General features: G+C 31.1%; 1 protein-coding gene across 1 annotated transcript in view; it reads right to left on the reverse strand.

Moving 5' to 3' along the window:
- The window catches only part of LOC142324073 (uncharacterized), a 61,557-nt gene that overhangs the window by 30,640 nt on the left and 6,381 nt on the right, over positions 1–24,536 (reverse strand). Inside the window, exon 2 of the mRNA XM_075368533.1 lies at positions 16,837–17,032. Coding sequence (XP_075224648.1) covers positions 16,837–17,032 — 196 coding nt within the window. The remainder of the gene's footprint in view (positions 1–16,836; positions 17,033–24,536) is intronic.

Consider the following 24,536-nt stretch of genomic DNA (forward strand, 5'->3'; position numbering starts at 1 on the left):
AGAAAAACTTTCATTTCAGATAAATAACAATAAATGGTTAAGAAAGATTGATTATATTAATAGGTTGGCTGCTATGAGACCCGAATTCAGGTCTTAAGGTATGTGTACAGCTAGGCTAGACACGTTTTGATATCTCACTATGATAGTGATTCCCAAATGCAAAGGGATTTTATTGAGTCTTTTTTTCATTAAAAAACTTCATACTGTAATACTGCAAATTTCAACTATTCAGCAGTTTACCTTCATGCATTGCCTCGTTCAAAGTTTCCTAACTTATTACCAAAAACTATAAACTTTTACATTACTGTATAATAATTGGTGATTTCCAGATATACATTTAATTTATGGAATAATCTTGTAATTTAGATGGGCAAAAATATAAGGCTCAGTCTAGAGGATATGTTATGCGTATGAGCATGGACTGTTTTTTTTTCTAAACACTATCAGATCGAAATAATTATAGATAAAAGAATTATAGATTTTTTAAATATTTTTAAAAACTGCTACATTCATTAGAAATTATTTATTTTTTCGATTTCTCCATGTCAAAGAACTCCTTTTGAATAATGTTATTACAAAGGGATAGATAAAAATTTAGCGATGTAAAATATTGGATGTAAAATTTTTTCCATTTGCGTTGTGAATTGTTGTGACAAACCTACATAGATTTCATTAGCTCTGATCACTGAAATGGTTTTTTTCTTAGGTCATTCTCATAAATATTGTATTGTAGATTTAATGTCTATCTATTGTCTTATTTGCTATATATATTTTTTTAAGCCCAGAATTTATATCTTGCTAACTGAAATGGTGTGAGCCTAAATTTATTTCTTACTTTTTTTATTATAGTTACATAAAATTTAAAACAAAATGAAATTTTCATAAAAAATGTATAAATTGGAAATGATTGTTGGGGGGGGGGGGATTTGTAGCAGTGTAGTCAAGTATTGTTGTTTTGGGTGTAGGACCTAAACGTAAAACCAAAAAAACATAATCTTCTGTTAGATGAGGTATTTTGTTATTTAGGCATTAAAATTTCAAAAGATGACTGACTAATGAAATCATTAAAAAATAAAATAGCTCAATTTAGGAAAAGTTTCAAGCAAAATGTTGGTAATATTATTTAAGGAACTAGGAATTCAAAATAAATTCTAAAAAAAATATTCGTAAATAATAAAACGTCTATTGGATACTAACAAGAACAACAGAAGCTCTAGAATGAAAGGGGTGTGAAAAGTACTACACTCTTGAAATGTAGTATTATAAAATAAGTGTTGAAAATTAAATGGGCTGGATAACGTTAGAAATTTTAAGGCTTAGATCCTCATCCTCTGAAGAATTATCTAAACAGAAAAAAAAAAACAGTTATAACCGGGCAATTTTTTTAAATTTCATCCATTTGAAAAATACATTTTCTGCTAAAATATTTTTATAAATAGCTTCCATAAAAAAAAAGTAAAATAAAAGTAATAATGCAATAAAATATTGTAAATTCAATGGAGTGTAATATTTATAATACTTTTATTGTTGTCGAGAGTGAATTTGATCATTGGAAATGGACTCGTCCCGTTATAGCAGTTTCCTCTTTGAAATCATGCACTTAACGCCCTCGAGATGAAATATTTTTGAAGCGTGTACGATATACAATAGCATCATGTTTCAGAAATTATGAAAATAAAAACGTCGTCTCTTGAAAGCGAGTCGCAAAGATAGAACACAAGCGGCACAATGATAATGTCGGTGATTCAGTTTTATGACGGTCTGGAAGATGGTGTCGGGTTGAAAAAAATACGGCGGGCGGGATACGCAGCGTTACATGAAACGGAGTACGATCGTCGACGTGGGAGAAAAGAAAACGCGTGCTAGTCATCATCATTTGGAAGATTAAGGCCGGGGAGGACAGCGTGACCTCCTCACATGTTGCTGCCTGCCGAAATTCATTTGTTTGTTTACTTCTTTATTCCCTTGTTGCAGCAGACCAATAAAAATGAACGCAACAGTTTTCAGTTCTAGTAAAATTACGTTTCAGCGAGTTTATTCCGGGTTCTTCTATAATACCGTTTGGAATAATTGAAAAAACTAAAAATAAACAACAAGAAATAAAGCTTACGATGTTGTTCAGCATTTTACCAAGAATATAAAAATTCCTTCATTTAAATCCTTTAGAGACATTGTTTCACTCGTATTATTTGATTAAATGGAACATTTATTCTAAACGACATAACTAAAGGGAAATATAAATTGCTAGCATATTCGTATTTCAATGTAATTTAATTTTATACTTATTATACGTAATTCAGCAACTATTTTTAATTATATGAAAATCTTTAGTTACTGTAAAGTTTTATTTTTTCATAGCATTAAATAAATTAAATTAATCTCTTTAATAAACTTTTAATTTAATTACGATAAAGTACTTCTTGAAGTATTTAATTTTCATAAAGTGAATTAGAGATGTATGTAATATAATGTTGCGTCTACACTGCGTGATTCTATCGGATTCTAACAATGCATTCTTTATATTTTACTACAGTTAAATATAATTAAGCTCCTATTCTAATAAGTTTAAAAGCGTATTCTAATAAACTGCGTATTTGTTCTAGGTACCTATTCAACAATGTACATTTTTATCACTGCGCTCTACAGATGGGGTAAGTTAATGAATCGATTATAATACTTAACTACCGTTTTAGTTAATTAGATATTTCTTAGTATACTACAAATTTTATGAACGTTATAAATTGTTAAGAACAACATTGATAATTCCCTCGTTATATTAAACGTATACAGAATAATACATCCATTGAAATTTATGTATAATAAAACAGAAATTCAGTTTGATCTACAACATTATCTAGTTTAAAGTTTAACAAACTATAATATATTTTACTTCCTGATGAATTTTATTTTGTACAAGTACTAAAACGAGGATAGTAATATATTATACTTAACAATAATTATTATTAATTACATGAGTTACTAAACACGGTTAAAAAATTTAATTATAAAGTCGTCCATATTAGTGTAATAAAAATTAGCGCTAAAACATATGTTTCAGCTTGAGAATAAATTTTACCATAAATAAAAACTAAAATTGAAGAATATTGTCATTTAAATTTTGTATCTTTAAAATTACTTTACTTCATTGTTATTAATAATGAAAGGAAGTTCCTTCAAATAAATAATAAATAAGTCGATAAAAAATAATTTTTATTGTTAGGAAGAAATACCATTTAAAAATATCTGATTTTTGAATTTTATTTTACACCCCTAACGCAACTGGCTTCTGCCGTTTAGACAATACTCGGTCGCACAGGATGCCGTGGTAGCAGTGTCTACCCTCGCTATCTTACCCCCACCAGAGGATTTTCCCAACAGGGGTGTCCCCGTGTCTCGTAGGGACACGCCGACCTCCTCTTCCGACGCGCTCCTCCGCTGGAGGGCTGACCTCCCCGGCCCTAACCTACATACTCCAGACATGCCTTACGCATATCCTTTGCGATCCGCGCCCACTGCACACACCTTCAGGGTTCCCCATGTCATCATTTAGGAACTCCGACCCACCCACTCTTGCATATAAGCAAGCCAAAGCACCCTAGATATAGTGCCTCTCGTAAAAGTCGCTGCTAAAACTGTTATTATCAAGTCTAGCACCGACATACTGTCCTTCATTAATTTCCTGAGGTCAGTTAAGCACAAATTTCCCGATAAGGAGGCGATAATATATTGAGTTTACGGAAAGAGGTTGCGAGTGCTGATGGGACTTTCAGAGGGAAGGCCGATAAAAATTTTTAATCCTCCTGAAGGACTTAGATGCCGGCGTCTCTTGTGCCGTTCGGAACAAAACCCCGGTGTCGGTTACGTCTCTCAGGCCGGCTTTTGGTAAAACTCAGAAGGCAATCGTGGCGCTGCCGGTGGACGCTGTTCGTAAGCTTCGCGCAATGGGCAGGATCCAAATCAGGTGGATCAGCTGCTGTCCTGCCAGACAGGAGGAAGATTCCAAGTGTTTTAGATGCAGGAGTACGGGCTGTCTGGCCTCTAAAGTGCAAGGGCCTTGACCGCTCAGCGCTTTGTTTCAACTGTGGCAAGGCCGGCCACAGGTTGACCTTCCACAGTTGAAACAACAAGGTCTGAGTCCTCATGTTTGTGCAAAGAAGCACAAAGATGAGCACCCTGCAAAGCTACATGCCACAGAACTGGTAGAATAGAGTGCCATAAATATAGGAAATGAAATTCCTCCAAATAAATAAAAACAGGACCCGGAGGGTCTATGACTTGTCTAAGAAGTCACAAGAAGGGGAAAAGCCGACTTCATGGTGTGCATCAAGCCAAATATGCCATTATCCGCTGCGAATTAGTGAATCTGTGATTCTGAGAGCAGCGCTGCCGTTATTGAGGTCTCTGGTGCCTTGCCGGTAATTTTCTCAGGCAGCGGCCCAGAGCGTGCCTGGCTAGAGAGTCCGATGGGCCTGTTTTTTTGTTACTATATCTCGTCGAACTGTTCGTTCGATGTTTTCGAGGATTGCCAGGACGGTATAATGGTGGAGATAGGTAGATAGTTGGCAAAAACTGTCTTTGTAGGAGGCGATTTAAATGCTAGAAAACCCGCTGTGTGCGGAATGGTGAGTTGTCACTTCTTTCGTTCATACCTGTTTGGACAAAAAAGAGGTGAAGACTTCTTTTGCCCCTATTTTGAGGTTTGGGCCCGCCAGAGCACATGATTTTCCAGTACCCGAGGTGGGTAGGAGAACGCCGCGACTGTACTTCCGTAACTAGGCATCTCGAGGTATACACGATCGTTGGAACGATGTTACGCAGTCTAGTGAACTTCAACACTGTGGGGGATTTTGTGTTGGGAATACTTCAAATGAAAATTCGGGAAGCGCAGAGGTGAGATACAGCTCCATACGGAGCTGCCGTTTGCCCGTGCTTGCATAAGTGGGTACTGATGATGAAGTGCAGGGATTCTCGAGCCCCTGAGCTAAAAAACTGAGTCCCGGCGGTGTTGCCCTTTCGGGGGTGTCACCGTTTAAGTGAAGCACAAAGATTGAATTCCGATTGCTGGAGGCCGCGAACGCCATAGCTGAGATGGGTATGGCGTTTCCCTCATCTACCGACTAGTGGCGAAGGCACCTTCCGGAACCATAATAATACTTAATTGCGGGTCTGGTTCCGGGAGGCAGGATTAAAATACAAGAAAAAAGAAGTCGGTCGAAGATGTCTAGCAGTGAATAACTACCTCTGAGTTTCTCTTGGAACAGGCCCCTAGCCCCAAAAAGTCGAAGTTAAAAAAAAACCACGGTCCTGACAAGTTCGAGGCGTGGGGCCAACAATAGAGGCTCGGATGGAGACAAGTCACATGGGACGCTGTGATAATATCGTAAGGTGAACCCGGCATCTCAGGTTGTTGAGGGAGTGGGTAGGCTCACAACAGAGAGTCCCATGTACTATGGAGTGTGAGACCATATGGTGCCTATAAAAGTTTTCTCCTCCTCCGATAAAAAATCCTATTATTTTATTCTTCACAAATTATCTACGAATGATAAACTTATTTATCCCTTAAATTTTTCTTTTAATAATATCATACACCGAAATGTAAACCAGCACCTCAAAAAAAGTACGAAGACCATAGGGAAAAACGATATCACTTAAACAAAAGAAGTTTTACTAAAGTAAAAATAAGCTTACAACTTTTAAAAATTCTTATCTTTTTTTTAATCGTTATTTCTGTGTTAATAAAAATATTTTCACCTGTATCGATATTTTATCTTTGATAAATCATAATAATAGAATTTTTAATAAGATATAAATCAAAATTTGAAGCTCATTATAGTATGAATAAATCTAACGAGATTATTAAAGGCTATTGCAGCAATAACAAATAATTTAGTTGATTATTATTATACTTTTAGATGGTATAATAGAAGTCACGTAAGAACTGAATAGTGTTGTAAACAAACCGTGATTAACAAAAAAAACAAAACAAGAATAGTGAATATTCTCATACATTACAATCATAGTTACAAATACCTATGAACTACTTATACTTGAACTACTTAATTTGAAAATTTGTCGTCTGTCAGGTTAATTTTATTACAAGCGGCGTGTAAGACGTTATATCATGTTTATGTGACGATTTAAATGCAGAGCATGTAAGGTTTGTATTTTTTTTTAGTAAAATAGTATATAAATTAATTTATTATATATTAGAATTATTGCTATCTTACTGAAATATTAAAGCCAACTTTTAGATGTTTGTAGTATTAATGGACAGCGTATCTTGGCGATCCAGGCATTGACAATTCCGAACGGAGTAATCGTTGGTTTAAGAATGCTAAGATATATTATAGATTTGTTAGATCTTATACACAGATTTTTTATTTAATCACACTATTTTTTTTTCATATTGCAAAACGTTATACATATTATTTTTTTTATTTTTTATTTTTTTGTCTTCAGTCATTTGACTGGTTTGATGCAGCTCTCCATGATTCCCTATCTAGTGCTAGTCGTTTCATTTCAGTATACCCTCTACATCCTACATCCCTAACAATTTGTTTTACATATTCCAAACGTGGCCTGCCTATACAATTTTTTCCTTCTACCTGTCCTTCCAATATTAAAGCGACTATTCCAGGATGCCTTAGTATGTGGCCTATAAGTCTGTCTCTTCTTTTAACTATATTATTCCAAACGCTTCTTTCTTCATCTATTTGCCGCAATACCTCTTTATTTGTCACTTTATCCACCCGTCTGATTTTTAACATTATTATTAATTTTTATTAAATAAAAGAGGAAGAACAAGCCCTACCATAATATGTACGTATGGGCGATGATAACGCGAAAGTATTTTTCGTTCCAAATTTTTTTTTCTGTCTGTTGTGTTGAATTTAAAAAATGTAAGCAAGTTTTATGGGATTTATTTTTTATGGTTATAAGTTTTCTTTAACTAAAACGAAAATGCAATATGTGATTACTCTTTCTATTTGAAAAATAATTAACGTACTACGAGAAATGTATCGTTTTAAAATATTGATTCATACGTATCTGTACGAACGCAACATTGAATCGGTATTAGGTATTACAATATTTACAATTTTTTTTTACATGGCAATATCCTACGTGTGAATTACTACTGCCATAAGCAAATAAGCAAATATTTCTATAAAATTTTTATTGTTAGAAAGATTAGTAAGTAGTTTGATGCTTGTGCACTTCACTGTTACTACTTACGTTCCCGTACACAAGTGTACAGGAATACATAAGTTCATACTTATGTATTACTGGTTTGACCACAACACTTTATTATCTAAATTTGACAATTTGGATGTAAAAAATTTAATTTAAGGATGACCTGGCCAATCGGTTCATTAACGGATATAGAATTGTAAAATATAATTTAAGAAATGTGTCACTTTCTGTCATTTTAATAAAAATACATTGTATACAGTGACAGCATAATTTTCTTTATCGTTTTGTACTGCGTTTATAGGTTTGAATTCACAATATATTACAATTATTCATAATAAATTGTCATAATACCAAAGAAAGTAGGGGCAGATAAATGTGAAGAATACAGAACAATTAGTTTAACTAGTCATGCATCAAAAATCTTAACTAGAATTTTATACAGAAGAATTGAGAGGAGAGTGGAGGAAGTGTTAGGAGAAGACCAATTTGGTTTCAGGAAAAGTATAGGGACAAGGGAAGCAATTTTAGGCCTCAGATTAATAGTAGAAGGAAGATTAAAGAAACACAAACTGACATACTTGGCGTTTATAGACCTAGAAAAGGCATTCGGTAACGTAGATTGGAATAAAATGCTCAGCATTTTAAAAAAATTAGGGTTCAAATACAGAGATAGAAGAACAATTGCTAACATGTACAGGAACCAAACAGCAACAGTAATAATCGAAGAACATAAAAAAGAAGCCGTAATAGGAAAGGGACTCCGACAAGGATGTTCCCTATCCCCGTTACAAAACAAAAGTAATGAAACGTAGTAGAAATAACAAAGATGGACCGCTGAATGTGAAAATAGGAGGAGAAAAGATTATGGAGGTAGAAGAATTTTGTTATTTGGGAAGTAGAATTACTAAAGATGGACGAAGCAGGAGCGATATAAAATGCCGAATAGCACAAGATAAACGAGTCTTCAGTAAGAAATATAATTTGTTAACATCAAAAATTAATTTAAATGTCAGGAAAAAATTTTGAAAGTGTATGTTTGGAGTGTCGCTTTATATGGAAGTGAAGCTTGGACGATCGGAGTATCTGAGAAGAAAAGATTAGAAGCTTTTGAAATGCGGTGCTTTAGGAGAATGTTAAAAATCACATGGGTGGTCATATGGGTGGATAAAGTGACAAATGAAGAGGTATTGCGGCAAATAGATGAAGAAAGAAGCATTTGGAAAAATATAGTTAAAAGAAGAGACAGGCTTATAGGCCATATACTAAGGCATCCTGGAATAGTCGCTTTAATATTGGAAGGACAGGTAGAAGGAAAAAATTGTGTAGGCAGGCCACGTTTGGAATATGTAAACAAATTGTTCGGGATGTAGGATGTAGAGGGTATACTGAAATGAAACGACTAGCACTAGATAGGGAATCTTGGAGAGCTGCATCAAACCAGTCAAATGACTGAAAACAAAATTTAAAAAAATAATCATAATAATATTTACAATAATTCGTAAGTTTTAACTATTTCAACCGAAAATACATAGATTTTAAATACATTAGACCTATTAGGAATTGTAAAATTTATTTATTGAATAAAATACAATTATTTTGGATGTATGTACTCAACGTGAAGTGATACGTGAATCATTCATGACTGCATCATTTGTTTCTTAGATATAGATATTATGTTGTCGTGTCTTCACCCAACCTTAATGAAACTCATATCTCCTTTACAAGACCGGTATAATTGATACAACAGTTATCACTTTACTCTAATAATCCCGACCTCTCTTCTAATTTCTATTAAAGTTTGTTCATGATTGTTAGCTACCGTTCTCTACCAATGTATTTCAGTGTAGACATTACTTTGTATTTCATCACACTTAGCAAACTGAGTGTTATCAATATTAATAATTCAAGAGCTTAATAAATGTACGTAAATTTAGTCGACATTAATTAAGGTTTAAACGTATTTAGTTTAGGCAGATTGGTTGATATTTATTTGAGGATAATGATCTTATTTTAAGTTACGTTATGAACAGTTATTGCATTATTAGATTAAGTTGTACATAATAATTTATTTTTTTACATAAGGTAACTTATTTTAATTACATAAGTATTTTTGCTAAGTTGCCAAATAAAATAATTTAAATTACTGCTAAAAAATCACAAAACAATTCGATATAGATTTTGTAAGTAATTTTTTGTCTTCAGTCAATTTATTAGGGTGTTGCATTTCTCCATTACTTTCTGTTTTACTTTAAACTTTTAATACATCATATTTTTTTATATTCTCTCAGCTTTAAGCTGTAGATTTAATATAATTTTAACATGAATTTATACTCCGTTTTTTATCATTTATGCATCCTTCTATTTACAAATTAGGTGATTCTTAATGGCTTAATATATCAATTGGAAAAAGTATTATAGTTTTGAGAAAGTAATGTCAAGAGCTTTCATCTTTTCCAATTGTATCAAAACTTTAATTTTGAAATTGTTGTTTTTTTTTGGTCTTCAGTCATTTGACTGGTTTGATGCAGCTCTCCAAGATTCCCTATCTAGTGCTAGTTGTTTCATTTCAGTATACCCTCTACATCCTACATCCCTAACAATTTGTTTTTTTTTTTAATTTTCTACCCTACCAACCTTTTTTAAGCTTCTAACATTTCACGCTCCGACTCGTAGAATGTTATTTTTTACTTTTCTGGTGACCCTTTCCTTAGTAGTCCCCATCCGGAGATCCGAACGGGGGACTATTTTACCTCCGGAATATTTTACAAGGAAAGGCGCCTCCATTATTGCTTTTGAAAATGCAGAGAGCCACATTTTCTTGAAGAAAAAAAATAGCTGTAGTTTTCCAATGCTTTCGAATATTTGCATTCCAATCTCCATCAATTATTAAATTTTCTTCCCATTTATGTGTCTAGCTGCTTCGTCAATTTCTTCATATACACACTCTACCTCATCATCATGGGCACTTGTAGGCATATAGACATTAACAATCGTTGTCGGCTTAGGTTTTGATTTTATCCTTATTACAATGATTTTATCACTATGCATTTTGAAATACTGAAATCACCTGACCAGAAGTCGTTATCCTCTTCCCACCGATCCTTGCCAATTCCTACTGCATCTAAATTTATCCTACCCATTTCGCTCTTTAAATTTTCTAACCTACTAACCATTTTTACACTTCTAACATTCCACGCCCCGACTCGTAGAATCTTATTTTTTAATTTTCTGGTGACCCCTTTTTTAGTAGTCCTCACCAGGAGATCCGAACGGAGAACTAGTTTACCTCCGGAATATTTTACCAACGAAGGCGCCTCCATCATTGTTATATGAAAATGCAGAGAGCTACATTTTCTTGGAAAAAAAGCAGCTATAGTTTTTAATTGCTTTTAATTGCTAGCTGAGCAATACTCAGAGAATTGAGTGATGTTGATATGGCCGTTTAAGTCGTCCTGACCTACGCCCTTAAAAACTACTGAAAGATCTGCTGCCCTCTTTCAGGAATCATTCCTTAGTTTGGCTCTCAACAGATACCTCTCCGATATGGTTGCACCTTCGGTCCAGCTACTCTGTATCCCTGAGCACTCAAGCCCCCTCACCAACGGCAAGGTCTCATGATTCATAGTGGAGGAGAAATTGTTGAAGTTTTTATAATTAAAGTTTTGTTTATTCAAACTTTTATTCGTGGTATTTAATGTCGTCTTTCAATTGTATCACTCGGTTCAAATTTGTTAGAATGCGTAAAAATATTATTTTTTTATTCACGCCAAAGAATTCTTACGCGCATACATAAGTACACACGAGCTTTTTTTAATAATTTAACTTTTACATTCTTCTTTATTAATTGAATAATGATGCTAATAAATAACCGTATAATAAAGGTAAGTTACCAAAGAACTAGAAAAATGGATTATAAATTGAAAACTAAATTATCCTTTACATTTGGATATTATTCCAGAAAGTAAGCTATGTATGATATCTTCTCTTTGTAAAAAACGTGTTAACTGATATACTTCTTTTTTTTTTAATTTTTATGAAATCTTTTATTATCTACAAGGCGTATTATTATTAATCCAGACGAAGATGTCACAGTTAGTTATTCCTGTATATGCGGAAATTGTCTATTTATTTGCCTAAATTATCTGTAATTAGTATAGGAGACCTTTTCTTTTAAGCGAAAAAGTTTCAAGACTATTTTAGCTACTGACCTGAAAAAAATAAGGACGGTTTGTACCTGATCGTTTATTGTTATCTTTTCTCTAATGTATTTATTAGTCAACAAATTAACCGATTTAGACGAATTATTTTATTTTTATTTTTTTTGTTGAGGATGTTTCTTTGGTTGTCCCAATTAGAATTTATCCGTATAACCGAAGTGAAAAACAAAATTACTTTGTCTTTATTAAAGATTTGAAGATATTTTTATTTTCAAAAAGAAAACAAACAAAGCATGTTATTTGATTTTCATAAAATTTATTTAAAAAATAACGACAACTGTTTCGGTATGCAGTAATGTCCTCAAATATTATGAGCAGAATACATAGAATACAATTTCGGTACTATAGACCGAAACAGCTGACGTAATTTTTAAATAAATTCTGTGAAAATCAAATAACGTATCTTTTTTATTTCTTTTTGTTATAATGGATTTTCATTAAGTAACATCGAATATTTTTATTTTTTTTTTTTTTTTACTTTTGACATAGTTGCTTAGTATTGGTTATGTATAACGTAATTTTATACAGAATCACTCCATTCCGATATTCAGATTATTTTCACGCAAAAATTTAGAAAAACCTAGGATAAAATATAATACAAACTCTCGCATTCCAAAATACTTTATCTCATGCTCTTCAATAGTCTCATCACTTCGTTTCTCAGCACTCGTAATGCTTTAAATTTTTTTTACTGTCTCAAATTTTTTGAGTTTTTCAAATGACTTTCATCATAAAATCAATGTTTTTGTTTGTTTTTAATTAATAAATCTAACAAGTGCCAAATAAAACAAATTAAATTATATATAATAACTTAAATAAAATATGGTACAATTTAAAAAAAAGAATGATTTTTCGATTGCTTCTTCATTCATTTTCTACGTTTCAAAGCCGACATCAAAAATTAATGTTAATTGTATCAGATACGATTAATTTGAATTTGGCAGCGATTTTCAAAGAAAAATATGTTGATATTCAGATTAATATTACGTTAAATTATTATATTAACTGCATGGTTGATCTCAAAAAAAAAACTCAAAAGCAAATTACCGTTGGCTTAATATAGTGTTTATGGTTATTTTTGAGAAATTTTATGTAGTCTATTAACCTACGCTTTTTTTCATTGATTTATTTTAAAAATTTTAAATTCGTTAAACCTTTGTAACTTATATATAATTCTTAAAAAAATATACATTCCGTATATGAGTAATGTTTAAACTTTATACTTGTTTTATTAAAATGCTACACTGTTTTTAATGCCTCTAAGAATATTATGTTAATTTTTTTATAACAGCAGGAAGTACAGCCGACTGCTTCAGCGTAGTAAAATGTAAATGTGAAAATCCTAACCACCCATGTTCTAAATTACTTCAAATTATAGATGTCATGTTATAACTCAATCCACCAAATCTATGGATCATTTTTTTTTGTCATTTGTCAGAGGTAAAATATTACATCAGGAATACTAATAGAAAATAAAAAATAAATAATATCGTATGATAGTCAGTCATTCAGTTAATCAAAGGTTTATTAAATTGTAACGCCTCATGTTTTAACATATAAAGTAAGATGTAAAATTCCTAAACGAAACTGAATTTTTTAAAAATTCTATGAAAAAAGAAACATTAACGAATAACGATTCATAAGGAATTTTTCATAATTTTTAGGTTTTCTTAAATAGCTTGCAAACCCAAACAATAAAAATAAATATGTTTTTTTTTTAATATTTTACAGAAAACAGTCTATGAGCGAAATTATACGTTAGGCATTAAAGAAAGATAGAAAATCAATAATTAATTTTTTTAACAATGTTTATATTCATACTAATCCAATACACTAGTTGATTTTGCATGTTACATGATTAAACTATCAAATAACTTGCGTTTGAACTAATTATATTAAAATTACTTTTTTCCAGCTCAAATGCCACTTTAGATTCGCATAATCATCTCAGAAATCCCTTCCGATCCTAATTAATGGGCCATGAGAGATAACTTAATTTTTATTTCTCTACGTAAAAATACCTCTCCTTAAAAGACATATATATTTAATATATATATTTGTTTGTACTTTATTGTACTACTACTGGAATCGTGAAAATTTTCGGTTTTCAGATTTCAACGAAAATATCCGTTTTAATCATCCCTGAATCCATTTTGACCAATTTCGGCGTGACGTCTGTACGTACGTGTATGGATGTATCTCGCATAACTCAATAACGATTAGTCATAGAATGTTGTAATTGTTAATTTAGTACTGTTGTAACATCTAGCTGTGCATCTCTCCTTTTGATTGCAATCGACTGGACCAAAAATGTTCAAAAAAGCTCAAAATCCCCAAAAATTGGATTTTGGACTTTTTTGGATATGACCTTTTTTCTTAACAGCAGTAATAAGCCCTCATTAAGAGCTTTTAAACGATATATCATAACTGGTACTTATTTTCATTGGTTCCAGAGTTATAGCCAAATAAAAGTTTAATTATTGAAATATTTGGTTCTTACAAGGGGAAAGCACATCAGTTTGAATCTGACTCCATTTCCTTTTTTTAACTTTTTTTTTTAATTTAGATATATTGATTTATTAATAATTATTAACCGCTGACTGTAAAAACCATTTTACGTAAAACAATAATTCAGTAATAATAACAAAAAAATAAGAAGTTACTAGTGAAATAAAACTTTATGTACTTTTAAAAATGTGAATTTTACAGGCGTACAAGGAGTCATGTGGTGTCCAAATCAGTTTTTTAATAGATCTTACATATTGTAATACATTTATTTAGCATAATAATTAATTAAATAAATTTTTGAAAATCTAAATATACACTATTGTTTCTTAGGAGTCAATAAGATGTCCAAAACATATCAGAAAATATATTAGGCTATCTGTAAGTTAATATTAGTCTTTGTATAACAAGACGTTATTAATTTTACACATTAATGTTACAGTTAACATTCAAGCCTGAATAAACCAACTCCTCTGGTTCACATATTTGTGTAAATTTCAACCAAATCCCTTTGGTTTAGGTGGTAATATAAGTTTCTTTTGTCTAAATAAATAGTTTTACATCTGGAAGAATAGAATAAAAGTAAAAATTCCTTATTTAGGGTTCTAAAATACTTATAATTCCTTTTGCCTCGAATATCTTTCATAAGTGAGTGAAAATAAAGAATTGTATTATAGTTCATTTATAAACATTCTAGATTATTAAATTTCTCTCTAAGACTATTTTCACTGCAGCAATTTACAGGATTTTATTTATACGTTTAGGATTTAAATTATGTTTTCAACGAAATATTATAGTAAGTTTATTGTACGGCGGTATTTTCTATGTAAAATATATTTTACTTTTTGGGAAAATAATTTGCTTTCTATAGATTTGGTAGTTTTTAATTGCAGGAGCCGTTTATCTTCTGTAGTGAACGTGTCGATATTATTTCAGAAAAAGGTATTCATATTTTTAATCTGCTGTCAGAGGTGATTTAAAATTTTAAAGTCATAATTAAATAAATTACCGCGCAATCGATTAAGCGATGTTATAAGTGATGTTATATGAAACAAAAAGGGAAGAAATATGTTTAATAACGTGGTCGGGTAGTTATCAGAGGAAGTAATTAAAAAGTTTCGGTGAATAATGTCGCTTTTGCTGCCGCTTTCGATGGCGTGGTGGTAGAGGTTGGGCGGAGGTAGTGGTGTACTGAGCAATTCCTAAATAAATTCCCGAGCCTGGTGTGGTATCAATTAATATCCGACTTAGAAGTTATAATGGCCTCTCCCTTCTACTGCCTAATAATGGCTTTTCATAATGGAGTGTAAAGGGAGAATTTGTCACGTATAACACCTTAATATATCATGAAAAAAGCTTCCTTCTAAATATTACAAGCTAAATCTCAAAAATAAATTTTATTTATAATTAAAAGCGGTTAATAACTCATATTTGTCTGCTACTAAAATTTTTTGCGTTTTAAATTTTGTTATATTACTTTCTGCCTATATCATCTTTAGTTTGATCCTAATTTTCATTATTCCTTTGATATTTTTCTGGTGTAAATAAATTCACATATTTACGTACTTCTCTTTAATTGGTAACCCGACTATATAATCACCATATACTTACATATGGTTTTGTTTTTTCCAACCGGTTTGCCATCTACTACCGGGTCTGGATGTGTGTGTGTGTGTGTTTGTGTGCGCGCGTGAGCGTGTAGGCAAATGCAATTTCCGCTACTACGGCTTGCCAGACGTAGCTGCAATTGTAATGTAATGTAAGTGAAAATGTACCTACAAACATACAGAAGGGAACACACTCAGATCGATCACTCCGCGAGACATGTGGTTAATTGAGACCCAACCACCAAAGAATACTGCTATCCGCAGTCTAGCATTGAAATTTATATAAAAGCAACTTCCTTTACAAAGACTGGAATCTTAGAACTCTGGATTTGAAATCAGCAGATTTTACGATAACAAGTTTGACCGCATATACTTATAGGTAAACATTTTAAATCATCAAATCTTTCTGGAAAAATATAACAGTGTAATTAAATAAAACTTTAAATACTATATTTTTAAATAAGGGAAACATGAATGTGGAAAAAATTTCGGCGAAGACGTTTGATTCTGTTAATTAAGCAACATGACTGGATGTCAAATATATTTTAGATTTTTAAATTCCCGTTCAGCGCTAAAGCAAAGCTGTAGCTGTAGAAGGGAAAGTATTGTAATCGATCCAATTTGGACATATTCGGATCTTGACATTTTGACACCTAAGGAACCCATAAAACCAAACAAACGGATTGAAATTATCCGGATGTTAGTATATACGTATGTGTGTTCAGTGTCTCACACCCTATATATCCAGAACTACAGAACCAAACTTTGACCAAACTTGGTCAGATTATTACTGTATATGGGGCTTTGATGCCATTAAATTTTCAACTTAAGATGGTGAGGCTGTAGAGCAAGGTCACTCTCAGTATCTCGAGATTTCGCCTAATTAAGGTTTTATTTGTAAATAAAGATTTTTTCAAAATCGCACCCCTTCCGCATAAAAATGCTCTAAACTAGTGGTTAAGTGGGTATACTTCTTCAATAATTCCCCTTGTCACCACAAGGAGCGCTAGTGCAGCACTGAAGTACAGCTGTACAAAAAATATTATATTTAAATAAAATTATAATTTTTTAAAAATATTTAAGCCACGCATCAGAAAAAAGCCGCGTGATGAGAAAGTCCTTCAACTGTATTATCAGCTTTTAAACTCTATATTAACAAATGTAAATGTATTTTACGGTCACTTTAGTAAATACTAGTCTTTAGTTAAATTTGACCTTGAATTTGAATTTGAACTTACATGAAATTTGGCTCAAGATATTCATTCGATACCAAAATAGTTTTATAAAAACAAATAAATAGTTATTTAAAAAATTACCGGAAGATTGTTGAATGGAAGGTATAGATGAACTGCTCGGGCTAGCTGATAATCCTCCGATGTTTTGGAGACGAGTAACTTCCACTATTGACTGATATTTATACAAGGAATGTCTGATGTCTTCCTCTGGAATTTCTTCCGGTACTTCCAATATAAAGACAACAAATGTCTTTTGAGGTCTGCAAGGTATTGGTATCTGGAATAGAACAAATATACATTTTCAGTTTTGAGTTCTCCTGCGTATTAAATTAGTACAGTGTATTTTAGCGATCATATTAAAAATGTAATAAACGTTTATTTTTTTATATTTAATGTATTATTACCCAAAATTTCATTAGAAATAAAATTACAGTGATCAATTTTAAATTTCACTTAGTTGAACCTCTTGTATAAAACCGTTCTGATTATATAGTAGACTTTGAAGGCTAATTGAGAAATAACAATTCAAGTAATGTTATTAAATGATTTTAAAAACAAACTTCTCAAATATAATTGACTTGTATGGCACATTTTTGAATTTTCAAGGTTTAATCTACCCCAAAATGACCGACTTCGATGACACAATTTAATTCTTTATAGGAAATTTTGAGTGGCTTCGTTGTAATTTTTTTAATCTATTTAATTGAAAACTAAAAATATTTGTTAAACAAACGTTACATGTCTAAGTAAACGACAAAAAGATTTTGTTCTTCATCATCGTTTAGTATTAAATTATTCCAATATAATATAATGATGCATAGCCTGACGTCATTTGAGAGAAATATATTTATTCCAAAACCTAAGATAATTATTAGGGAAATTTTGTGTAAAAAGACTTATTTTTCTAAATTCCTGAGAGCATTAGCTTTTTTTTTTTGTCTTCAGTCATTTGACTGGTTTGATGCAGCTCTCCAAGATTCCCTATCTAGTGCTAGTCGTTTCATTTCAGTATACCCTCTACATCCTACATCCCCAACAATTTGTTTTACATACTCCAAACGTGGCCTGACTACACAATTTTTCTCTTCTACCTGTCCTTCCAATAAGCGACTATTCCAGGATGCCTTAGTATGTGGCCTATAAGTCTGTCTCTTCTTTTAACTATATTTTTTCAAATGCTTTTTTATTCATCTATTTGCCGCAATACCTCTTCATTTGTCACTTTATCCACCCGACTGATTTTTTAACATTCTCCTATAGCACCGCATTTCGAAAGCTTCTAATCTTTTCTTCTCAGATACTCCGATCGTCCAAGTATCACTTCCATATAAAGTGACACTCCAAACATATACTTTCAAAAATCTTTTCCTGACATTTAAATTAATTTTTGACGTAAACAAATTATATTTCTTACTGAAGGCTTGTTTCGCTTGTGCTATTCGGCATTTTATATCGATCCTGCTTCGTCCATCTTTAGTAATTCTACTTCCCAAATAACAAAATTCTTCTACCTCAATAATCTTTTCTCCTCCTATTTTCACATTCAGTGGTCCATCTTTGTTATTTCTACTACACTTCATTACTTTTGTTTTGTTCTTGTTTATTTTCATGTGATAGTTTTTGCGTAGGACTTCATCTATGCCGTTCATTGTTTCTTCTAAATCCTTTTTACTCTCGGCTAGAATTACTATATCATCAGCAAATCGTAGTATCTTTATCTTTTCACCTTGTACTGTTACTCCGAATCTAAATTGTTCTTTAACATCATTAACTGCTAGTTCCATGTAAAGATTAAAAAGTAACGGCGATAGGGAACATCCTTGTCGGACTCCCTTTCTTATTAGGGCTTCTTTCTTATGTTCTTCAATTGTTATTGTTGCTGTTTGGTTCCTGTAGATGTTAGCAATTGTTCTTCTATCTCTGTATTTGAACCCTAATTTTTTTTAAATGCTGAACATTTTATTCCAGTCTACGTTATCGAAAGCCTTTTCTAGGTCTATAAACGCCAAGTATGTGGGTTTGTTTTTCTTTAATCTTCCTTCTACTATTAATCTGAGGCCTAAAATTGCTTCCCTTGTCCCTATACTTTTCCTGAAACCAAATTGGTCTTCTCCTAACACTTCTTCCACTCTCCTCTCAATTCTTCTGTATAAAATTATAGTTAAGATTTTTGATGCATGATTAGTTAAACTAATTGTTCTGTATTCTTCACATTTATCTGCCCCTGCTTTCTTTGGTATCATAACTATAACACTTTTTTTGAAGTCTGATGGAAATTCCCCATTTTCATAAATATTACACACCAGTTTATATAATCTATCAATCGCTTCCTCACCTGCACTGCGCAGTAATTCTACAGGTATTCCGTCTATTCCAGGAGCCTTTCTGCCATTTAAATCTTTTAATGCTCTCTTAAATTCAGATCTCAGTATTGTTTCTCCCATTTCATCCTCCTCAACTTCCTCTTCTTCCTCTATAACTCCATTTTCTAATTCATTTCCTCCGTATAACTCTTCAATATATTCCACCCATCTATCGACTTTACCTTTCGTATTATATATTGGTGTACCATCTTTGTTTAACACATTATTACATTTTAATTTATGTACCCCACAATTTTCCTTAACTTTCCTGTATGCTCCGTCTATTTTACCAATGTTCATTTCTATTTCCACTTCTGAACACTTTTCTTTAATCCACTCTTCTTTCACCAGTTTGCACTTCCTGTTTATAGCATTTCTTAATTGCCGATAGTTCTTTTTACTTTCTTCATCACTAGCATTCTTATATTTTCTACGTTCATCCATCAGCTGCAATATATCGTCTGAAACCCAAGGTTTTTTACCAGTTCTCTTTATTCCGCCTAAGTTTGCTTCTGCTGATTTAAGAATTTCCTTTTTAACATTCTCCCATTCTTCTTCTACATTTTCTACCTTATCTTTTTTACTCAGACCTCTTGCGATGTCCTCCTCAAAAATCTTCTTTACCTCCTCTTCCTCAAGCTTCTCTAAATTCCACCGATTCATCTGACACCTTTTCTTCGGCCTTAGCTAACGCTCTTTAACAGTCTAAACCTTTTTTTTCTTTTTTGCTTAAACGTTTACACATGAGGAAAAATATTACATATTCCTATATTTCAAGAACCTTAATCGTGCGTTGCTCAACTTTGCCTTTCTTGAAAACTTTTTTTTTATTATTCCTTGGCAATGGTTTCTTAAGTCTAACCAAATTAAATTTAAATTAACTTTAAATTTTTAAAAGAGACAACACAAAAAATCAATACGTTTTCAATTATTCGTTAAATGTCAATTTTTTTTTAAGTACATCAAAAGTTAGTAATTTTGGTAGCCGGTTTAATTTGATGTCAGTTACGAAAAATAAAAATTTGACTAATAATTGATAAACCATTTTTTCTTTTTAGTACGTATTTGCTTTATAAGTCGATTTAGTTGTTTAGAAAATAAATAATTTTATTACAGTAAACGTTTTTAAACTTATTTGTACTCTCTGATTTAAATATTACCGTAGGTATAATTACGTTCATGTTCTGTACCCGCTATGTAATTAATATTAATCTGTGTTAGAATTTGCCGCTAAATAAATCAATATTGGAGTAAAAATATAAATATAACTACAATTATAACTACAAATATAACTACAAACCTTATTTTCATTTTCTTAATTATAGGTTTATTGTAATTTTGAAAAATTTTAGTACGCATGCTTTAATTTATTGAATTACATATGTTAGAGCTGATTTGTAAAATAAAATGACCTTCTTCACTTTTGGAAAAAATGTGCAAGATAAAAATTTACTTTCTTGAAATAGACGAAATGTGTATCTGACAAGTCCAAAAGTAGTTAAATAATTATAACGGCAAAGGTAGAAAATTAAGATCTAATACATTTTTTATAATTCAAAAAAACTATTTTTAAGATTGAGACTAAATACTTCCACTCACTATTTAATTAGGTTGTCCAATAGAACAGCTGCTCAAAGATTCTTTAAATGCACCTTCCTAAGGGAAAACACATTTTAAAACTTTTGCCTCCGTATAAAATAGTACAACATTAAAATAGTAAAACCTGTTGAATATTTGAAATATTCGTCAGTTTTATCAGTAAGGATTCCATTTCCTCCTCCATTCGATCATTTGTTCTTTGAAGTGAGTGATGATGATATTTTTCATAAGGAGTTATGTTTCATGTTAACTACAGGTATCGGGTTGTGAAATAATCGAAGGATACTACACTCATACAAATATCTCGTTCGAATATTATTAGAGCAGAGTATATGCAAGTCTAATGCGACTGCACAGCTTTTTGTTTAATTTCTGCAGAACACGTTGTACAATTAAAAAAAAATTGAAGTAGAGCTTTTATGTTATAAAAATTATAAAACGATTTTCAGTCAAAACACTTCCAAGTTTCGACTTTAACGTTTCTATAATCGGTTCAAGATTTTTAATCCGTTTTTTATAGGTCACAATAATATTAAATCCATACCTCCACAAAAAATTAAAATGAAATTATAATAGACAGGGAATAATGATGCAAGTACTGCGCCTGTTGATAAAACATAATGAAAGTAAGAAATTATAGTATGTAACGTGTAAAATTACATCAGTTGATAAGTTAGATAGGATTGCTTCTGTTAAACCTCCTATTGTAAATAGGAATATAAATCCTATTGACCAAATTATTTGTGGTGATTCTTTTTTTTGTTATTCCTTGTATTGTTACTATTCATCCGGTTATCTTTCGGGTGAGATCGTAGTCCTTGCTGAGTTTATGCATTCTATTTCAAAAGAAGTCTTCGTAATTCCTTAATATTGAAAAACATTTTTGACGTGAATCTTTAAAATTATAAAGCATTCAAAGGTCTTTCTCTTCAGAAAATATCAATACAACTGTTTAGATAACTATTCCTCTGATTCTCATGAAACAAAAATTGAAAGATCAGATAAAAACTATTTATATAGGTTCGTATAGATTACCGTCACCAGAAACTTTTTAAAGTAAAGTTGTTCAAAATGATTGATGATAGTTTTCTTCGCTTTTTATCTTCTTCAGTATACGTTTTAAGTTATATTAAAAAAGACCATAAAAAACGTTCAACTGTTATTCTGTTAAGCACTGTGTTTAACTTAAGATGAAATTTATTTGATAAATACTAAAAATAAGAAAAACGTATAAAATAAAACCCAAAAAATGAACATTGATGAACCCGTAAAATATATTCTTGTCTTTTTTCATAAAATTATTATAATAATCAATCTTTTATTTACAGATTACTCGCTAAGTTAATTGAGAACTCAATAAATACATGAGAACATAAATAGATGTTTAAGGTAACATAACAAAAAAAATAACATTATATTTTTGAATTTGAAGAATGTTAATATAATCATTCGGACCAATTTTCCGGATAAAAAATTAAATATATATAATTATTGTTATTAGAGAAAACACAGTTAATGAATAATTGTATTAAATTTCAAGAAAATTTTATAAATTTTTTATTATTGATAAAATTATATTGTTGAGTTCTAAGACAAACTAAATAAATCAGGGTTTCTCCAGATGCCAGTTCTTATCTTTAATTTTTATCGCCTCAAATTATTCGTTAAAATGCATCAACTACACCTAATAAACAATAGAAAATCAATTTTTTCTTAATAAGTTGTGCAGCAGTTTTAAAATGAATAAGAAATCACCAAGGCAAGTTATTTCGAATGTTACTTTTGTCTATTGAAAGGTTTTGTTAAATATCAGTTTATTTTCGAAATACTGTTTCTGGATTCCGAAAGCGAAGACTAATTGAAAATTATGTGCCAGCCTCCGTGGAGCGATTGGTAGCGTCTCAACCTTCCATCCGGAGGTCCCGGATTCGAATCCCGACAAGCATGGCATTTTCACACGCTACAAAAATAGTCATTCATCTCATCCTCTGAAGTTAACATCTAAAATATATATATATATATATATATATAGAATATTATGTAGGTAGAGACTAAAAATAATAATCCTCCAAAAAACAATCACTCTTAGATTAATTCTTACTACACAACTGATTAAAGTTTTATATGTAATCTTCTTAAAAGTTCAACAGATGTAATGGAAAAAAAGTAGAATTTTTTAAAGATTTATTCTGAAATCTTTCTTGAAATCATATATACATACACGCATGTGGATATAGATCTTATATATTACTGTTTCTTATAGTTGCATATTAAAAATTATTTCCAGTTTAAGTATTTCCTTGAATAATGCCAGTTTATGTTGGGAAATATTTTATCTTGACCGAAACAAACGATTTATTTCATAAAATGTAAGATAAGATTGGTTCTTTTTTCAAAAAGAATGTTTTTATGGTGTAAGATAGTAATAGTATACAGTGGGGTATTTTGTCCTATTAACTACGTATTTAATAAATAAATTAACATTCAGCTTCACTAACATATAATAATAGCATCAATATGTATGAAATTACTTTTTTATTTTGACTTTAATTCAACATAAATCCAACCATTGTAGGATATATATTAAATATAAAATGGATGAAAACGTTAAACGTGAAGGAGTAGGGTTCTACTTAGTATGCTACAGCTGGAATATCGTTCACAATAAAGTGTATCATACCAAAGTTTGGTTTAGTTTTTTACGATATATTCTAGAGTTATCTAGTAATAAAATAATATTCCTTTAATATGTATGAAAATAATATTATTCATCTTTAAAAGTTGTGCCATTTTTATGAAATATTCATTAATCGAAATTTGAAATATTCGTTTGCAAAAAAAAAAATATTGGTCCTTTGTAATCATGTAGCTTTATAAACGTGGAAAGTATATTATTTTTAAATTTATATTTTTAAAGTACAGATTGTGGTCAAACGCAAATTATTTTTATTTCATTATCACACATGAACTCGTCAATATAACCGTATGTATTACGCTTTTGTACATTACTCAGCGAGGCATATTTTATCATTGAACCGCATTCAAATGCTGAATGTTAGCTCGCTTCTAGGCTTATTAAATAACTTGTACAGTATGTGGTGACTGGCAATGCAGTTTTGATGCTAGAATTACCATGAGCACTTCATCGACATTTACCTCGTACAGTTTCACATAACGTTTATCAAAATACGCTTTGTATGCCGTAAATGTTATGTCATTCGAATACCATTCAACTACATCAGAATAACCGATTTCTAGTCGAACAGTCAGCTCAATATTAGAGTCATACAGCCTATTCTAGTAATTATATTAGTGGACTGTACATTCATCATTCATTTCAGTTCGTTTAATTTTCAGGATAATTTATATGGAACTAATTCATATTGGAACAAACTGTACTTGCTTTATTACATTCGAAATTAAAATATCAAAACTATATCTATGTAGTAAATATGTATGTCTATTTTAAAACGTGTATATAAAGGTGAACATACGCTTGAACATAATGAAGAATAAATTTAATTTAACAAAGCATTAGATTAAATGAATTTTACTTCTCATAACACTGAGCAGTGAAATAATATCTCCAGATTGTATTACAGCTCATATAACTACTCATATCTTGTAAGTTGCAGGAAATTGAACGATTACATCACTAAATCAATATGAAGTCAATCAAAATCAAAATAAAGTCTACATCATTACATCTTTATACTTTAACACACCCACACAAACACTTTCTTCCCAGTATTTTTAAACACTACATATCGAACACTACTGAATAAATACCTTAGCATTTACTTTTACCATTTATTAAAC

Source organism: Lycorma delicatula, chromosome 1 (assembly GCF_047948215.1).
Source record: "Lycorma delicatula isolate Av1 chromosome 1, ASM4794821v1, whole genome shotgun sequence".
NCBI lineage: Eukaryota > Metazoa > Arthropoda > Insecta > Hemiptera > Fulgoridae > Lycorma > Lycorma delicatula.